Here is a 16,115-nt window from a genome sequence, read left to right as displayed (position 1 = left end):
ACTTTAGATATTCTAGTGTTAATAACTTTATCAAATTAAGATTCTTGGAGCTTTCAATTATTTCTACCATTTTCATCATAAAATAAAACTAATACAAAGATAAGTTTTCAATTTTGACTTATCAATATAGAAAACTGAATTCTGACGTGTTATACTTACCTTACCTTAAGTGAGGATAACCAATGTATTTATTTGTGGGTGAAAGACCTCTTATTAATATTATCATAACCTAATATTTATAAGTTAAAATTAATGTGTAATTAATTTTATGAATATAAAAGATGCAGAAAAAAAAACTAAGAAAATAGAGGGCTAATTCCATTACAAATTATATATCAAACAAAGAAGACAAAAAGAAATGACCAAAAACATTCTTTTTCCCCTTCACATTGTGAGTTCATTACAATGAACATATACACAACTAATGCACTCCTTTTATATATTCTAAAAACCCAAATTCAAGATTTAGGGTTTAAGATTTATCGTCTAGTGTTATAATCTTCTGCATAACTTAACAAGAATAAAGCTTGTCGGGCGCTTTCTATATTATTTAACTTAAACATATATATTTAATAACTATAAAAGAAAACATCATTTCATGCCGCATGTGCAACGACACCATTCGATTTCTCCTTCTTAGACTCCACGTCTGCCGAGCCATTTATTTGTGAAATTCCCATTTTACCCTTCAGTAGTTGAGGCTTCCTCAACCAATACTGACTAAACCTTTGCCTAGCATACTCTATGTAATCAAAATCAATATGATTAACATAACCCTGCTCAAAAGTTTAAAAAAAACACAAAATCAGAACCGATCTTTCGACATGAAATGAATAATAAAAAGCTAAAGAAATATGTACCGAAATTATTCCCCATATTCCCCAAAAAAGATGGTTTGCAAGAGTGTATTTCTCAATATCATCAAGAAGCTGATCTACTTCATCATCACATGGTTGATTGCCTATAAACATCAATGAACAAGAATATCAGACAGACACATTCACCCTTTTGGCTTATTATTAACTGTCATTTTCGGTCAACTCCAAGAAAGTTGACTTTTTGGTTGGTTGTGGATAAGGATGTTAGACTTAACATATCATGTAAAGATTGTATTTTCTATGACAGAAAGTCAGGAACAATAAATTGTTTTGAAAAATTGAAACTTGACTTGTTCAAATTCAAAAGCTTCTTTGTAAAGTAAAGGACCATTGACTTATGATATGTTGCTGCTTTGACCAAATGAGTACTAAATAAGAGTTCTTTAGAAAAAAAGCCATAGATATTTCAAAAAATTTGATTAATTTTCCTTGTATGATATCCAGCGCGCTTAAAACCGTAAAAACCTTGATTCTAACCTGTAGAGCTGAGATATGACTGCACAAATCTCCGTCGATCCTCCAAATCTGCATTTTTATATTTAAAAATAACGGACATGTAAGTGGTTAGGTCCCGAATCAAGATATCTTGAAATGATGAAAAAAATGCTAATTTTATTTTAAAGAAAATTTGTGAGACATGCCATAATAATGTAATATAAAAATAAAGATTAAAAACGTTACCTGGGTACATGTTATAGTCCAAAACATGAGGTGTATCAGTATGATAATTTGCTGCCCATTGACAAAAGTGATTTGCAAGATCATAAGCCACAGGGTTGTAGCTAGCATACTCATAATCCTGTTAGCATTAAGAAAAAAGAAAGGATTATAATCTTAATCTCGGGTCTTGATTGGTTCACAAAATCAAGAAAACTGAAACTTTATATGATTTCAAACATAAGTTGCTTACAAGAACCAAAATCTTAGTGGTTTTAGTAACAAATGACTTACAATTAGTGTGATGGTTTTTGTTTTATCGTCGATCATAATATTTCCGTAATGTAAATCATTGTGGCAAAAAGCAACAACTTGTTGGTGGTTTGACAACTCATTTTCCAGTGTATCGATTTCGGTTTCTAAGATATCAAGTTGAAATTCTTTCGCATGTTCTTGAGAGCACAAGCTTCTAGCTTTGACCAACCACTTTCTGGGAACAAAATCAAATGGTAAATCCCAAAAAAAGATTACAATAAAAATTATAAAATCAATTTTTGTGAATTATTACCTCACTCTTTGCCAAAGAAGAACATTCTTGGGACCGTGCATATCAAGGTTATGAAATTCCCTCATTTTGGCTGCAATAAGTGCAGAAATCTCAGGATCGCGAAGATCAGAAGCTGATAGTGTCTGAGACCATTCAAAAGAAATTATACTTCAATATTTTTAATTACAATTTATAAGTGTATCACTACATATATTATACTTTTAGAATTAAAAGGCATACAAGGGATGTTTGGCAATAATTTTTGAAAGTGACCATATGGAACAATCTTTTGATCAATTTGAGTGCTATTATTTAGAGATACATGTACAATACTCCTAAAATATAAATAAACAGTATATCAAAAACCCCCAAATGTATACTTATTACTATCACAACCTATTAGTGTATAACTACATGCATAATATTTGAGTGTTATCAGTTAAATATTTAAATGTAAAGTAAGTTAATAACAACTCCTAGCAAGTAAAGTAAACAGAATCAATTTAACCACATCCAAACACATTAACTTGTACCTTAGCATGAATGAACTCCTCAACTCGCCCTTCCGGAAACTGACCAAGCAAGCGCGGGCCGTACTTGAGTGTCGAAATCGATTCAAAGGTCCGGATCTCCTCTTCGCGGTCAAAAAACACGTCCGACCCCTCACCATAAATCCGAACCAAAACCTGGCGTTCATCATTCTCAGTAGCACCCTTTGGCCAAGTGATCCTATAAACCACATTAGTCATAGCACCACTTAAATGAACAACCTTTAACTTACTAATATCAAACACATCTCCCCAATTGGCAGCAAGTGATAGCAGCAGCTTCACCAGCTCCTCCGGTTGCGTGCCTTCGATGAATCCATTGATCTTCACAGCCATTATTGCTTTCAACTGCAATTAGACCATAATTTCATCAAGATTCAATAAAAGCTGATAAATTTATGTAATTTAATGCTGAATCAGATAAACCCTAGTGATCAAACATCAAGATTAACATAACCCAGAACCGATCTACGAAAAAGAATCGAATCTGAAGTAAAACAAGCAAGAATTGAATGAAATAAACTATAAACTAACCTGGGATAAGATAATAATAATAATAATAATAATAATAATAATAATAATATCCAAACCGGGACTAATGCTAAGCTCGAATTAAAACAGAAAAGCCCAAAATGAAATTAAACCCCTTTTGTTTGAGATCAAATTGAGGGGAGAACAGGTAGTACATATAGACAAAAACAAATATTTTATGAATATTATTATTATTATTATATTAAATTATAACAATTCCAGCGATTGTGACCCAATTGACCAAGAATCTGTTGATTTATTAATTTATATAATGTTTTAAAGATACTTGATATTTGAAGGATGGAGATGAAAGATTCTGATTATTATGTTTGGTTTGGTGGGGATTGAAGTTTTGGGAGCGTAAACGCGCACTCAGAAGAATTGGCTAATCGTCGACTGACACGTGGCGTTGACAGTTTAACGAATTTACGTATAAACTGTTGCAAAATATGGAAAACGAAATGGTGGAAATAAAATATACTATTTTAATGGGTAAAGAAAATAAATTGGAACTTGAAAGATAAATAAATTGGGTTTTTTTTTTGGTTTTTTTATTGGCAAGTACAAAAATTCATTTTGTATTTTTGCAGTTTAATAGATATAATGTTTAATCGAGTAAGTATGCCACGTGTATGGTGTATACAATATAACGTGCTTTTAAGTAATAGATAATGAAGAAACACGGATCCAATCCTCAGTTATGGGTCCTGGATCCAACGAGTCCACAGGGTAAAATACGATAACTACTAACAGAGTATGAGCACAACTTCCCAAAGTCCAATGACCGGAACCTGCAAAATAGACACCGTGAGTCTCGTTACAGAAAGGACAAGGTGAGGGGTCTTCCTGTAACCACCCTCCGGCGTGAGAATCAGTAACGTTCGTAGTGAAGAGAGTACTGAAGCAAAGTAGACTAAGTGTAGTCAGATTGCAAGTGAGTGAGTGTGGATGAATACCTCATGCAGGTTGACAAGGTATTTATAGCCGAAGGGGTAGGAAGGTGATTGGGCCAACTGTCATCTTCTAGAAGATCTTAATAATTGCCTAGACGCGTGTCCTCTTATGATAGGTTGAGCTATACGTCCCATGTGCATGGGTATAACAACCTGGACACGCGTCACCTAATGATAGGACGAATTGCACCCTGGCCATGTGCACGGTTATAACAAACTGGCCAGTTGTCCTTCTTTCATTGGTGGGCAAGTCACGTACTCCTCAAGTAACAATCGTGGACGTTCTTCTAGAGTGTAGTTAGTTATTGACAGCTGTCTAGTTGGCATTGCCCTCCAGTCATATTGGTGGACCAATGTCTTGTCCTGCGGATGACTTCTGAGAGTGTCAGGATGCTTCCGCGCGTGGTATGAGGACGTTCTTCCTCTTCCGTGATATGCGGGTGATCCATATGTCCCGCGGGTGGTACTTAAGGGTATTTGGGTCTTTCTGGTACCCTACCTTTATAAGTCCCCCCAGTCCAGTGTTTCTTCCGTGTGAAGTCTTTATGCGGGTGAAATTTTGGACTTAATGTATTTCGGGGGTTTTTGGATTTTGAAGTTAGGTAGAAAATATCTTCTGTTAATATAGATAATCATGAAAAAAGGACAAGTTGGCCACTCGCAGGCGCGTGAACCAGTGATGGAACGTTTTTTACGGCTGTCACTGTACCCGACTGTGAAACTTTTTCTCTTTTTCGAATTTCCCGCGTGACGTGGCGGTTGATGATTAGGCGGGGACTTTCTCTCTCCACTGTTCATATCCCATCGCATTAATTGCGATGGGTATAAATAGGGAGAGAAATTTTTTGATTAAAGGTTTATCGCCTTTATTTGTTGATTATCTCCTTTGCTTTCTCTCTGATAAATCACTAAACTTTCACATATTTTCTTATCAAATCCTTCGATAATGTCGAATGTTCAAACTGAAATTGACGAGATAGAAGTTTCATGGAACTATTCAGAATACGAGAAATTGCTAGAGACGTATGACATTCCACCAGAGTGGGAGCCGGAGTTTCCTTCTCCCGGTTCCATATCCAATTTACCACCGCCCGGTAAAATGGCCATTTATTCAGATTATTTCGTTTACGGGAATTTCCGTTTTCCTATAAAGAAATTTTTCATGAAGGTGCTAACTGCCTATGGGATTCATCTCTCCCAGCTGCACCCGCGTGCTGTCATGCGAATTTGTCACTACGAATTTGTATGTATAGCACGTGACCTGGTGCCACACGTTGACCGATTTCTGGTCTTTTACCGTTTTGCCAACCGTGACGATTGGTTTACATGCCAAGGCTTCTCCGATAGAAGTCTTTGTTATGAAGTTGAAAAAGGGTCCGCCGACTGGCGTAATAAGTTTTTCTGGATCTTCGAGGACGTGGTACCTGTTACTATGGTCCGTCGCCCAGTTAACAGTGCTCCTCCAGATGTTATCACGGCTGCTCATGAAGGGCGCGATTGGTTCCGTACTCTAATGGCGGAACCAACACCGATGCGGGCGCTACCTGAGGAAGCCCTGGTGTGGGCAGGTATGAGCCGCTTGTGGCCATCGGAATTTATGGAGCCCATATTTGTTGATCTAAACGAACGTAAGTTACCTTTATTGACTTTCCTTTACCTTGGATCTTTTTATGGCTTATCTTCTATCTTTTCAGGTCGGAGTTCTATGATTAACGCTCTGTTCGAGGATAGGGGTTGCGTCCGCAAGAGCATTCGTGATGCGGGGGACTTACCTATCCTTGAGAAAACCAAATCTCGATTCCTTTTCCCAAGAAGGTGCGGGCTGAACCCATTGTTTCGGACGCGACCTTTGTAACATGTGCGTATGTTCTAAACCCTCATCCGCTTAATGCTTGTACTTTCGATGGGACGATCGCTATATTATTATCGAGTGATGATGATGGCGATGCCTCTGATTTTTCCACCTCTCAAGAGGAGTGTGAGTCTGATGACGATGCCCCTGAGTCTTCTTCTGTCTCCCATTTATTGGCAGAATTGGAGAAGAAAAGAGCTTTCATGGCTTTTCAAGCAAGCCAAGCGGATACTAAGACTGCGGACGCTGAGGCGGGACCTTCAAAGAAGAAACGAAAAACTCATTGTCCCAAGAAGCCACAGTACAATCTTTCTGATCGTATTGATACGATGGAAGGTATGTATTACTTCTTGAAATGCTTTACTATTTTTGGGCTGCTAGCTAAGTGCAACTTTTTATGCAGATCCGCTGATCTTTCCGGAAGATGTGTCTGATAAGTTGCCTACTCCAACTCCTCAAACTGAGAAGCAACCATCTCCTTCTTCAGAAAGAGAGGCGGAGGACAAGCCTTCTACTCCTCCGGGAAATATTAATGTGGAAGATCGACCGACCTCTCCTCCGGTTGATATTTCGGCGGAAGAACCAACAACCAGTCTGAGACTGATAATCGTTTCGACTATCTTTTTCAGACTGGGAGTGTTACTGGAGACCAGCAGGACAACCCTGCTGTTAATGAGGAAGGTTTCAGGACCGATAGGTCTCCTCTTCGACCTCCTCCTCAACAATCATCGTCTTTCCCCGTTCGCCAAGAACCTTTAGGTTCCCGCTATTATGGGGACACAAACTTGGGTGATAAGCATGATTTGTTTATCCCTCTATGGTACATTACTAATGGATCCCGGTTTACTGACCCCGGGGTCTGTATGAGTTTTATGAAGCACTGCGTGCCACCGGCCGAAATGGTGCACCAGCGTGATCTTTCCCGCCATGAACTTCATACCGATGTAGCCTGTCATCTGGCTAATGCTTTAGCTGGTAGTCAAGAAGTCTTACATGAGTGGCGTACTATGGGCGGGAAGCTAGGTGAATCCTCCCGAGCCCTTGAAGCTGCAAGGAAAGAAGCTGAGGAGCACCGTGTTGCGGCCCATACTGCTAAATGGAAGCAGGCCGACGCGGAGAACGCCCTCAAGAGTGAGTAGGACCGTAATGGTGCAGCTGCTCGCCGATGGAAGGAAGCTTGTGAAAAGCAAAATAACCTTCTTGAGGCCGCTCGGGCAAAGGCTCAAAAAGAGAAAGAAGATTTGGCCCGGGCGCAAGAAGCTAACTCGGCCTTGGAAAATCAAGTGACCCTTCAAGGCACTCGAATCCAGGAGCTTGAGGAGGAGTTGAAGCTGCAGAGGGAGCAAACTGAGCTTAAAGACAAAAGTGTTCTTGAGATTCAGGCTGCTTATGACTCCCTCCTGCAGACTCATGAGGAAACGGCTGCGGGGTCTCAAGCGCTTCAGGCACGAGCTGAATGCGCGGAGCAGGACCGTCAGTGGTTCCTCACTCGAGGGGTTGATGCTGTAAGTTTTTTCCACTTTGATGCTCATTGCTTACTTCTCATTTTCGATAATGAAAACTTATATATTTACCTTGACAGGTTGTCCGCTATATTAAGGGAAGTAAGGAGCTTACTGACAGCTTTGCCAATGTAATGGCTGCCTCCTCTTCACTTAGACGTGTGATAGGCTTTCATGAAGGAATGAATTATGCTCAAAGGTAACCGTTCATTCAAATATCATCCTCTTCACGGCCTTGACTTCAAACAGGAGCGGAGGATACGGGTTAAGGAACACGATGGTCTACACTTCCCGCTTCAGGACATGCTTCCGGAATTTGCTTCCGCTCATGACGGTGTGCAATAGTTAAAGATCTATTTGGGCGAGGAATCTGAGGACAACACTTCGGAAGACACGTCATTGAAGGATCCGGAAGACAAAACAACCTTGAACCCTTAGAATAGGTTTAGATGTTATGTATCTTATAATTTTCCTTTCCACTTTTGTAATCATTTTTTGGATAATTAATGAGAAAGAGCTTTTTGTCTTTTTGTGAGTATCTAACTGTTTTAAGGAAAATATCCTTAAGAGGTTTTTGAAATTTGAAATTTTTGAAAATTAGATAATCATAATGACGTGGCGGAGATAGACTTCTTAGGAGCAGTTGACAAGACGTGTATGACGCTTTTGATAGCCTGTATAATTTCTTGAATCTCCCGCCTGACGTGTCAGTCATCTGACGGTCCGCGGTTTCTCTCTCCTCTGACACTCCATCGGTCGCATTAATTGCGATGAGTATAAATATATCACGTGTGATTTCATTCAACTCTTATCATTTTCAAGTTCTCTCTCGTTCAAACACTCAAAGCATAAAACTTTCTGAGATTTTATTTTTCTTCTTATTAAATGGCCAGAGAAAAGAAGGGTACTCCCACCATTGGTGAAGTTATTGTAGGCCTTAAACAGAAGGACTTTGATGACGTTGTAAATGTCTATGGTCTGGCCCCTGAATGGGAGCCAGAACTTCTGGCAAAAGGTTCTGTTGCCACCAGTCCACCACCTAAGAAGATGGTTGTGTACATAGACCATTTTACGACCGGAAACTTCCGAATTCCGGTGACGAACTTCGTCCAGTCGGTCTTGACAACTTATGGGATTCATATCTCCCAGGTCCATCCTTTCGGGATGTTACGAATTCGACACTTTGAATTTTGTTGCCAAGTTCGAAATTTCGAACCGTCTGTTGCATGTTTGCCGTATTCTACAAAATGACCTTCCGCGATGGATGGTACAGTTTTACTTCCATCGGGAAGAACCTTATAGGCACGGAATGGATCCGCAGCCTTCATGGCTAGAAACCAAAGTTTTTCTGGATCCGGGAGGAGGTTATTCCGTTCCCGATGACCCGTCGGAAGGCAGAAGAGGCCATGCCAGTGGTTCCAGCTTCTGCCCACGAGGGGCTTTCCTGGTTTAAAGCCTTGAATGCCACTCCAATTCCCATGCACCCAATCCATGAAGGAGCCATGGTGAGTGCGAAGATGAGCCGTCTATGGCCATTTCCTTCTTTGGAACCTTTAAATGAGCGGACTGACAAGAGTAAGTTTGGAAATACTTTTTCTCTTGTTTTAATATACCTCAGATTTCTAACTGTTATTATTACTTGTGTAGGTGAGGGTTCCGCCTTCAGCACTTTGTTAGATCATGAGGGGGGATGATGGTGCGCCGCTCAATCGATGAAAAGGATGTGCCTTTTCTTGAGCGCACCCGCCCTAATTTTGTGTTTCCCACCGCGTTTCGCTCGGAACCAATAGTTTCCGAGGCGGTGTACGCTACAGGTGAGGACTATGTTGAAGAATGCATTCAAAAAGGTGAGGGCTTTCTACGACCTCGACCTGTGACTGCGATTACTTCTAGCGGGGTGATATTCTCTTTTCGTCCAGCGAAGAGTCATCACTTTGCGAAGAAAGTTTTACAGTAGATGTTAATATCGCTGTGGACTCGATTGAAGGTCTTACCGCCATAGAGCCAATACTAGTCAGGCGGCGGGTCAAGATGATGTTGACACTGCTGCGGGAGGAGACCATCCCCAACTTGATGATGCCACTACTGAAGGTGGACATCCAGTTGCTGATGCGGACGTTTCGAAGGTGGCTGGCAAGCGCAAGGTGAATCCTGCCAAGGCCGCCCCTAAGAAGAAGTCCAAGAAGGCGAAGCCTTCTGCTTTGGAAACGCGTTTGGACCAACTTGACGCGAACGATCCTTCGTTAGGTAAGCAAAATCTTTTTATTTGTTAACTGTTGTGAATTAGAATGTGTCTGACCCACTGTTAATGTTCCTCAGTGAACCTGGATAACCTTTCTGAAGGTGTTACAGGTTTGAAGGGTTCAACTTCTCTTCCTCCACCGCCGTCTCCTAACACTACTAAGGATCCGGTTATTGTGGCGGATGATTCTCCTCTAAAGAATAAGGAGGTTGACAATACTGAACATGTCAGTATTTCACCTTCTTATAATGTTCATCACTTCAGGGATCAAGGAGGCGTGAGCATGTTTCCTCACGCTTGTAACGCCCTGAAATTCGATTGGTAAACTAGGATCGTGAAATCATCGGAAACTATAGACTTTGGGATTCTGGACGATAAGTTCGGAACCCATATCATTGGAAAAAAATCTGCTTTTATCATTTAAAATGTTTATTTTATAAAACGACATTTACGCCTGAAAAATATTAATTTTTATGCTTTCGAAAAATTAAATATTCTTATTTAAAAAGATTTCAAATAATTATTCGGAAAATGGTTTTATAAAAGTTTTGCTGAAAAAGTTTTAGTTTGTTTAAAAACTTATGAACTCGACTAGTCTTGACCCGTCGGTAGCCTAAACCCGAACCCGAGTCACCCGAGTATTTAAGCGGAAAATCAAGTATTCTTACACCATCTCTTTCATTTCCACCAACACTTCCCACCCAAACACTCTCATTCTAGAGAGAGAAACTAGAGAGAGAAAGTCTTCAAACTTCAAATCCGAGTCCACAAATCTGTTTGTTGTTGTTCTTGGTAAGATCTTCTTGAAAATCATCCATTTTCATAACCATTTTCGGCCTCAAATCGAGCAAAAACACCCATTTTCGTTTCTTGAGTTTTCGGGTCAAAAACCGTCTTGTTTTGGTGTCAAAATGCAGGCTTTTGTGTTTAAAATCACTGGGAATCGATAGTCCCTTCAATCCCGAGCATTTCCATGTCAAAAACTTCGATTTTGGGTCAAAAATCTGGAAAATCTGAAAAACCCGTAGGTTTCTCCGTCGCCCAGCTTGAAGGAGTCGAATCAGACTCATTCGATCGAATCAGTCGATCGAATCAGCCCATTCGATCGAACCAGTCGATCGAACCAGTCCGGTCGACCGAATAGGAAAGCAACCGAATGGTCTCCAACTCATTCGACCGAATGAGTTTCGTATTCGATCGAACGAGTGTCTATTCGATCGAACAAGTTCCATGTTCGACCGAACGAGTTTTCCCAACTAGTTCGACCAAATGTGTTTCTAGTTCGATCGAGTGTGCCTCAGATTCGATCGAATGTGTGTCTATTCGATCGAATGTGTGTCTATTCGATCGAATGTGTGTCTATTCGATCGAACAAGTTCCTATTCGATCGAACGTGTTCCTATTCGATCGAATCAAGCCAGAACCAAGCTGTTTTCGTCTTTAAAACCCAGTTTTTGCTCGAGGTCACGTAAGCTCGTTTTCTTAGACTTATAGCACGTTGTTAACCTTATATATATGTCCAACTCTAGGCTAAGGAGATCTATTGTAGCACCATCCTAACCCAAGATCAAGGTGAGTTCATAGCCCCTATTTAAGCTTTTCAAAACTATGGGGTGGAAACATGGTAACTTTACACGTTTGGATAAAATCATTTATGCAAACATTCTTTAAACTATAAACATTTGGATTTCTACACACGTGCGGAAATCCACGAGCTTCTTGGTAATCTATAAACTTTGGAAATCTATGAACATGGGGAAAACCCATTAACTCATGGAGATCTAAGAACATTGGAAATCAATGAGTATGGGAAATTCTGTGAACATTGACATCATGGGAACGGGAATCAAATTCATATCATCATAGTCATTGTGTCAGCATGGAAATCTAGAGATCAAAACATCATGAGTTGAATTGGACGCGAGAGTCTATTCTACTCTCGGTAGAACTCACGACCATGAGTGGCATTCTATTCTCGGTGGCACTCGTAACTCATGGGATTTCATACTAGTCTCGGTGAAATTCCATAACTCTTGAGGACCTATACTATTCTCGGTAGGGACCAAGGGAACCCAGGATTCTTTGGGGTGTCTATCCTACTCTCGGTAGAACCTAGCTGAGTCCTGGATGGCAAGAACGAGGTAGTCTTGGTTTAAGTCTTGCGTGAGTTCAATCAAGTCTTGTGTGATCATTGGGTTTCATCATCATTCATCATCATCATCATTTGTTCACCATCATCTTGGATACTAGTAAACAATGGGATTTTGGTGTTGGTTTATCTAGTAAACTTAGCATGCTCAAATCTATATGTCCTTGTTTATGCTTAACTGTTATGTGCTACATGTACCGTTGGGAGACCGCAAATCTTTGAGTAATCTTATCACATACGACTCTAATGGGAGATTGATAAGCCCGTTGAGAGCCCAGGAGAACATTTCATGTTTGACTTACTACAAAAACCTCTGTGGGAAAACCAAGAGATCTTTTCTTACAAACCATTTTAAAAACTGGGAATTATACCCAAACATAGTAGTATAAGTTGTAGGAGTGGTGGGTTAGCCGCAGGTACACCCTATATATAAACCCCTACAACCTATACTAGTATGTTTGTGTATAAAACTCTTTTCTTTAAACCTATGAATTCACTCATCTACTTTATGTAGTTGACAGTTTGTTACATGTTTTCAGGAAATAATGCAGCAAGAAATCCCTAGCAAGTTTAGAGGCCTTAGAAAGATGAAGGCTAGACTAGGAGTTGTTGGAAACTTGATATTTTGTATTAAAACAATTTGTTTCATGTTACCTGGTTGATGTAATATTTGACATTTTGGTTATGTTTATGCATTTAGACTTTTATACTATTGTGCTCAACAATCACGACTTAGTCGCCGCACCTCGATTTTTCCGCCATCACGATCGGGGTGTGACAGATTGGTATCAGAGCCAATGGTTATAGGGAATTAGGAAACCGACCTAGACTATAACCTAGGATCCTTGACTCTAGATAGCTCATGCATCACAATCACATGTCTACACTTATATACGTGCTACGTGCTTATGTGTTGCATATTAACTGTTAATCTCTTGAGTCATGTCATTATGTGTTCTTGGTATAATCTATGTCCTCTATTCATAATCTTTGGCGTGTCATTGATTCTATTTAACGCTCGTTTTTCGTTTTGCGAAGAATGCCTCCCAGACGTGCACCCGCTTCCATGGACTCCGCTGAATTAGCCAACCTTATAGCCCAGCAGATCGCGGCTGTGTTACCAGGCATGGTAACAACCATCAGCCAAGGGCTGAGGCAAGAAGGAACCTCTGGGGCCAACCAAATTCCAGCTCAGAACGCAAATGAACCAGCTAATAAGCCATACAAGGATTTCATGGTTACCAAACCCACCAGCTTCAGCGGCACAGAAGGCGCCGTTGGTCTCCTCCAGTGGATCGAAAAGATGGAGGCAGCCTTTGTTATTAGCTCGTGCCCTGAGACACTGAAAGTCACGCACGCGGCAAGCATGTTGTCTAAACGCGCGCTGACCTGGTGGAACAACGAGATAAGAACCCGTGGGCGTGAGGCTGCCTTGGCCATGACCTGGTCGGAATTTGTAGCATTGGCTACCCGCGAGTTCGTACCTCGCAGTGAGGTGCAGAAACTTGAAGCTGAGTTTTGGGTACACAAAATGAAGGGCGCCGATCACCAAGGGTACACGGAGCGTTTTCACGAGCTCTCCCTTCTCGTACCACACTTGGTCACCCCTCCCTCCCGGGCTATTGAGCTTTACATCAATGGCCTACCTGACACTGTCCGTGGAATCGTTATCGGGGCTGACCCATCAACCCTACAAGCGGCCATTGAACTAGCTGCCCGACTGACCCAGGACCAGGTTAAGACTGGGGTCCTAGCCAAAGGTACGGGCAAGGCCGCTGAAGGCTCATCCAAAAAGATCAACCGCATCAAAAAGCGTAAGGCTAGCAGTTACGCGATGGTTACTCCCGCAACCCCAATCAGCTCTGTCGCTCCTGCTCCCACCCCTTCAGGAAGGCCAAAGAGGGAGTACACTGGGGTTCACCCCAAGTGCGGCACTTGCCAATTTCATCATCCTGCCGGAACCCCGTGCTGGAAATGCACGAACTGTGGACGTTTGGGGCACCTAGCGGAACGCTGCAGATTTCAAGGTAATCAACTGGCGATACAGAGCAGCAGTTCCCAACCCAGCAACTCTCGAAGCTGTTTCGAGTGTGGAGCCATGGACCATTTCAGGAGCAGGTGTCCTCGTCTTGCAAATCTTCCTCCGGCCCGAGGCCGAGCCTTTACTATTGGCGCTGCTGAAGCTCGCCAAAATCCTGACGTCATTACTGGTACGTTCATCCTTAACAATCTCTGGGTTTCTATTCTATTTGACACGGGTGCAGATAGGAGTTTTATTTCTAGCGAGTTGGTCCCATTGCTTAATCTAGGAACCTCTGTCTTAGACCCCGCTTTCTCTGTCGAAATGGCAAACGGAGAGTCTACCCTAGTGAACAAAATCGTTCGCAATTGCACGCTTACGTTTGATCGGACGTCTCTTAACTTTGACCTCATCCCTATGCATTTAGGAAGTTTCGATGTAATTGTTGGGATGGATTGGTTGTCCATCAACCACGCGGAAGTGGTGTGTGCTGAGAAGCTCATTCGCGTTCCTTGTTCTTCTGGCGAGTCCATAATTATTCAGGGAGAAAGATCAGGCAGATGTCTGAAATTAATCTCCTGCTTTAAAGCTCGGCGATGCCTTCGAAAGAAGTGTCTCGCCTTCCTAGCTCATGTCTCCATCAGGAAATCTTTGGGGAAGAAGCTCTCTGATGTCCCCGTCGTGCGTGAATTTCCAGACGTTTTTCCTAAAGACTTACCCGGACTTCCTCCTAGCCGACAAGTCAAATTCCACATCGAGTTAGTTCCCGGTGCAACCCCCGTGGCAAAATCTCCGTATCGTTTGGCTCCGTCTGAAATGCAGGAATTATCGAGCCAGCTGCAGGAACTACTGGACAAGGGTTTTATTCGCCCTAGTTCGTCTCCATGGGGAGCTCCAGTCCTCTTCGTCAAGAAGAAGGACGGATCTTTCCGGATGTGCATAGACTATCGTGAGCTTAACAAACTCACAGTCAAGAATCGGTATCCATTACCGAGGATTGACGATCTTTTCGACCAGCTGCAAGGAGCCACCTACTTTTCCAAGATCGACCTACGCTCAGGTTATCACCAAGTGCGTGTCATGGAGGACGACATCGCGAAAACCGCTTTCAGAACTCGATATGGACACTACGAGTTCCTAGTCATGCCTTTTGGTTTGACGAATGCCCCTGCAGTGTTCATGGATCTCATGAATCGCATTTGTCGTCCATACCTGGACCAGTTTGTTATCGTCTTCATTGACGATATTCTCGTTTATTCCCGCTCTAAAGCCGACCATGAGCTTCATCTCAGGCTTACCTTGGATCTGCTGAGGAAAGAGCAACTCTACGCCAAATTCTCCAAATGCGAATTCTGGCTAAGGGAAGTTCAATTCTTAGGTCACATCATTAACAAGGAAGGCATTCATGTCGACCCTGCCAAGATTGAAGCCATAAAAAATTGGGGAGCGCCTACAACGCCAACCGAAATTCGTTCATTTCTTGGTTTGGCTGGGTACTACCGTCGATTCATCTCGAACTTTTCAAAGATCGCGTTGCCCCTCACAATGTTAACTCAAAAAGGGGAACCATTCATTTGGAACCAAGAGCAAGAAGAGGCTTTCCAAACATTGAAACATAAACTCTGCCATGCACCAATCCTGTCGCTTCCTGAGGGTAACGATGATTTTGTTGTTTATTGCGACGCCTCGAGCCAAGGTCTAGGCTGCGTCTTAATGCAACGCGGTAAGGTCGTCGCTTACGCCTCGCGTCAACTCAAGAGTCATGAGAGGAATTATGTCACTCACGACTTGGAATTGGGTGCTGTGGTCTTTGCCTTAAAAATATGGAGACACTACCTATACGGTACGAAATGTGTCATCTTCACCGACCACAAGAGCCTACAACACATCCTCAACCAAAGGGAGCTAAATATGCGACAACGTCGATGGGTTGAACTCCTAAGTGACTATGACTGCGAAATCCGCTACCACCCTGGAAAGGCTAACGTAGTGGCTGACGCGTTAAGTCGCAAGGAAAGGACCCAGTTGCATGCGATCCGTATTCAGTCCAATCTTCCCTCCTTGGTTCTTGAAGCTCAAAAGCAAGCGATTGCTGGTGGTGATCTCAAAAATATGCTATCTTGCGGTGCCGAACGGAAGTTTGAAACCAAGTCTGATGGTATACTTTACTACTTAAATCGCATGTGGATTCCAAACTCTGAACCACTTCGAGAACTTATCCTGAACGAAGCGCACA

General features: G+C 41.9%; 1 protein-coding gene across 1 annotated transcript; it reads right to left on the bottom strand.

The window, feature by feature from the left end:
- Positions 1-359: 359 nt before the first annotated feature.
- On the bottom strand, positions 360-3,100 carry LOC143566910 (putative choline kinase 3). The gene is made up of 7 exons (XM_077053469.1): positions 2,616-3,100; positions 2,104-2,225; positions 1,830-2,025; positions 1,560-1,677; positions 1,356-1,403; positions 861-961; positions 360-776 (listed from the first exon to the last, which is right to left on the bottom strand). Exons 1-7 carry the CDS (start codon positions 2,964-2,966, stop codon positions 597-599), a joined length of 1,116 nt encoding a protein of 371 aa, XP_076909584.1. The 5' UTR covers positions 2,967-3,100; the 3' UTR covers positions 360-596.
- Between the last annotated feature and the right edge of the window lie 13,015 nt (positions 3,101-16,115).

This window comes from Bidens hawaiensis, unplaced genomic scaffold (assembly GCF_021521415.1).
Source record: "Bidens hawaiensis isolate Kalapana, Puna unplaced genomic scaffold, B.hawaiensis_p1.1 tig00023071_1, whole genome shotgun sequence".
Taxonomy (NCBI): domain Eukaryota; kingdom Viridiplantae; phylum Streptophyta; class Magnoliopsida; order Asterales; family Asteraceae; genus Bidens; species Bidens hawaiensis.
Note: the sequence above shows the minus strand (reverse complement) of the source record. Positions and strands in the feature narration are given on the sequence as shown.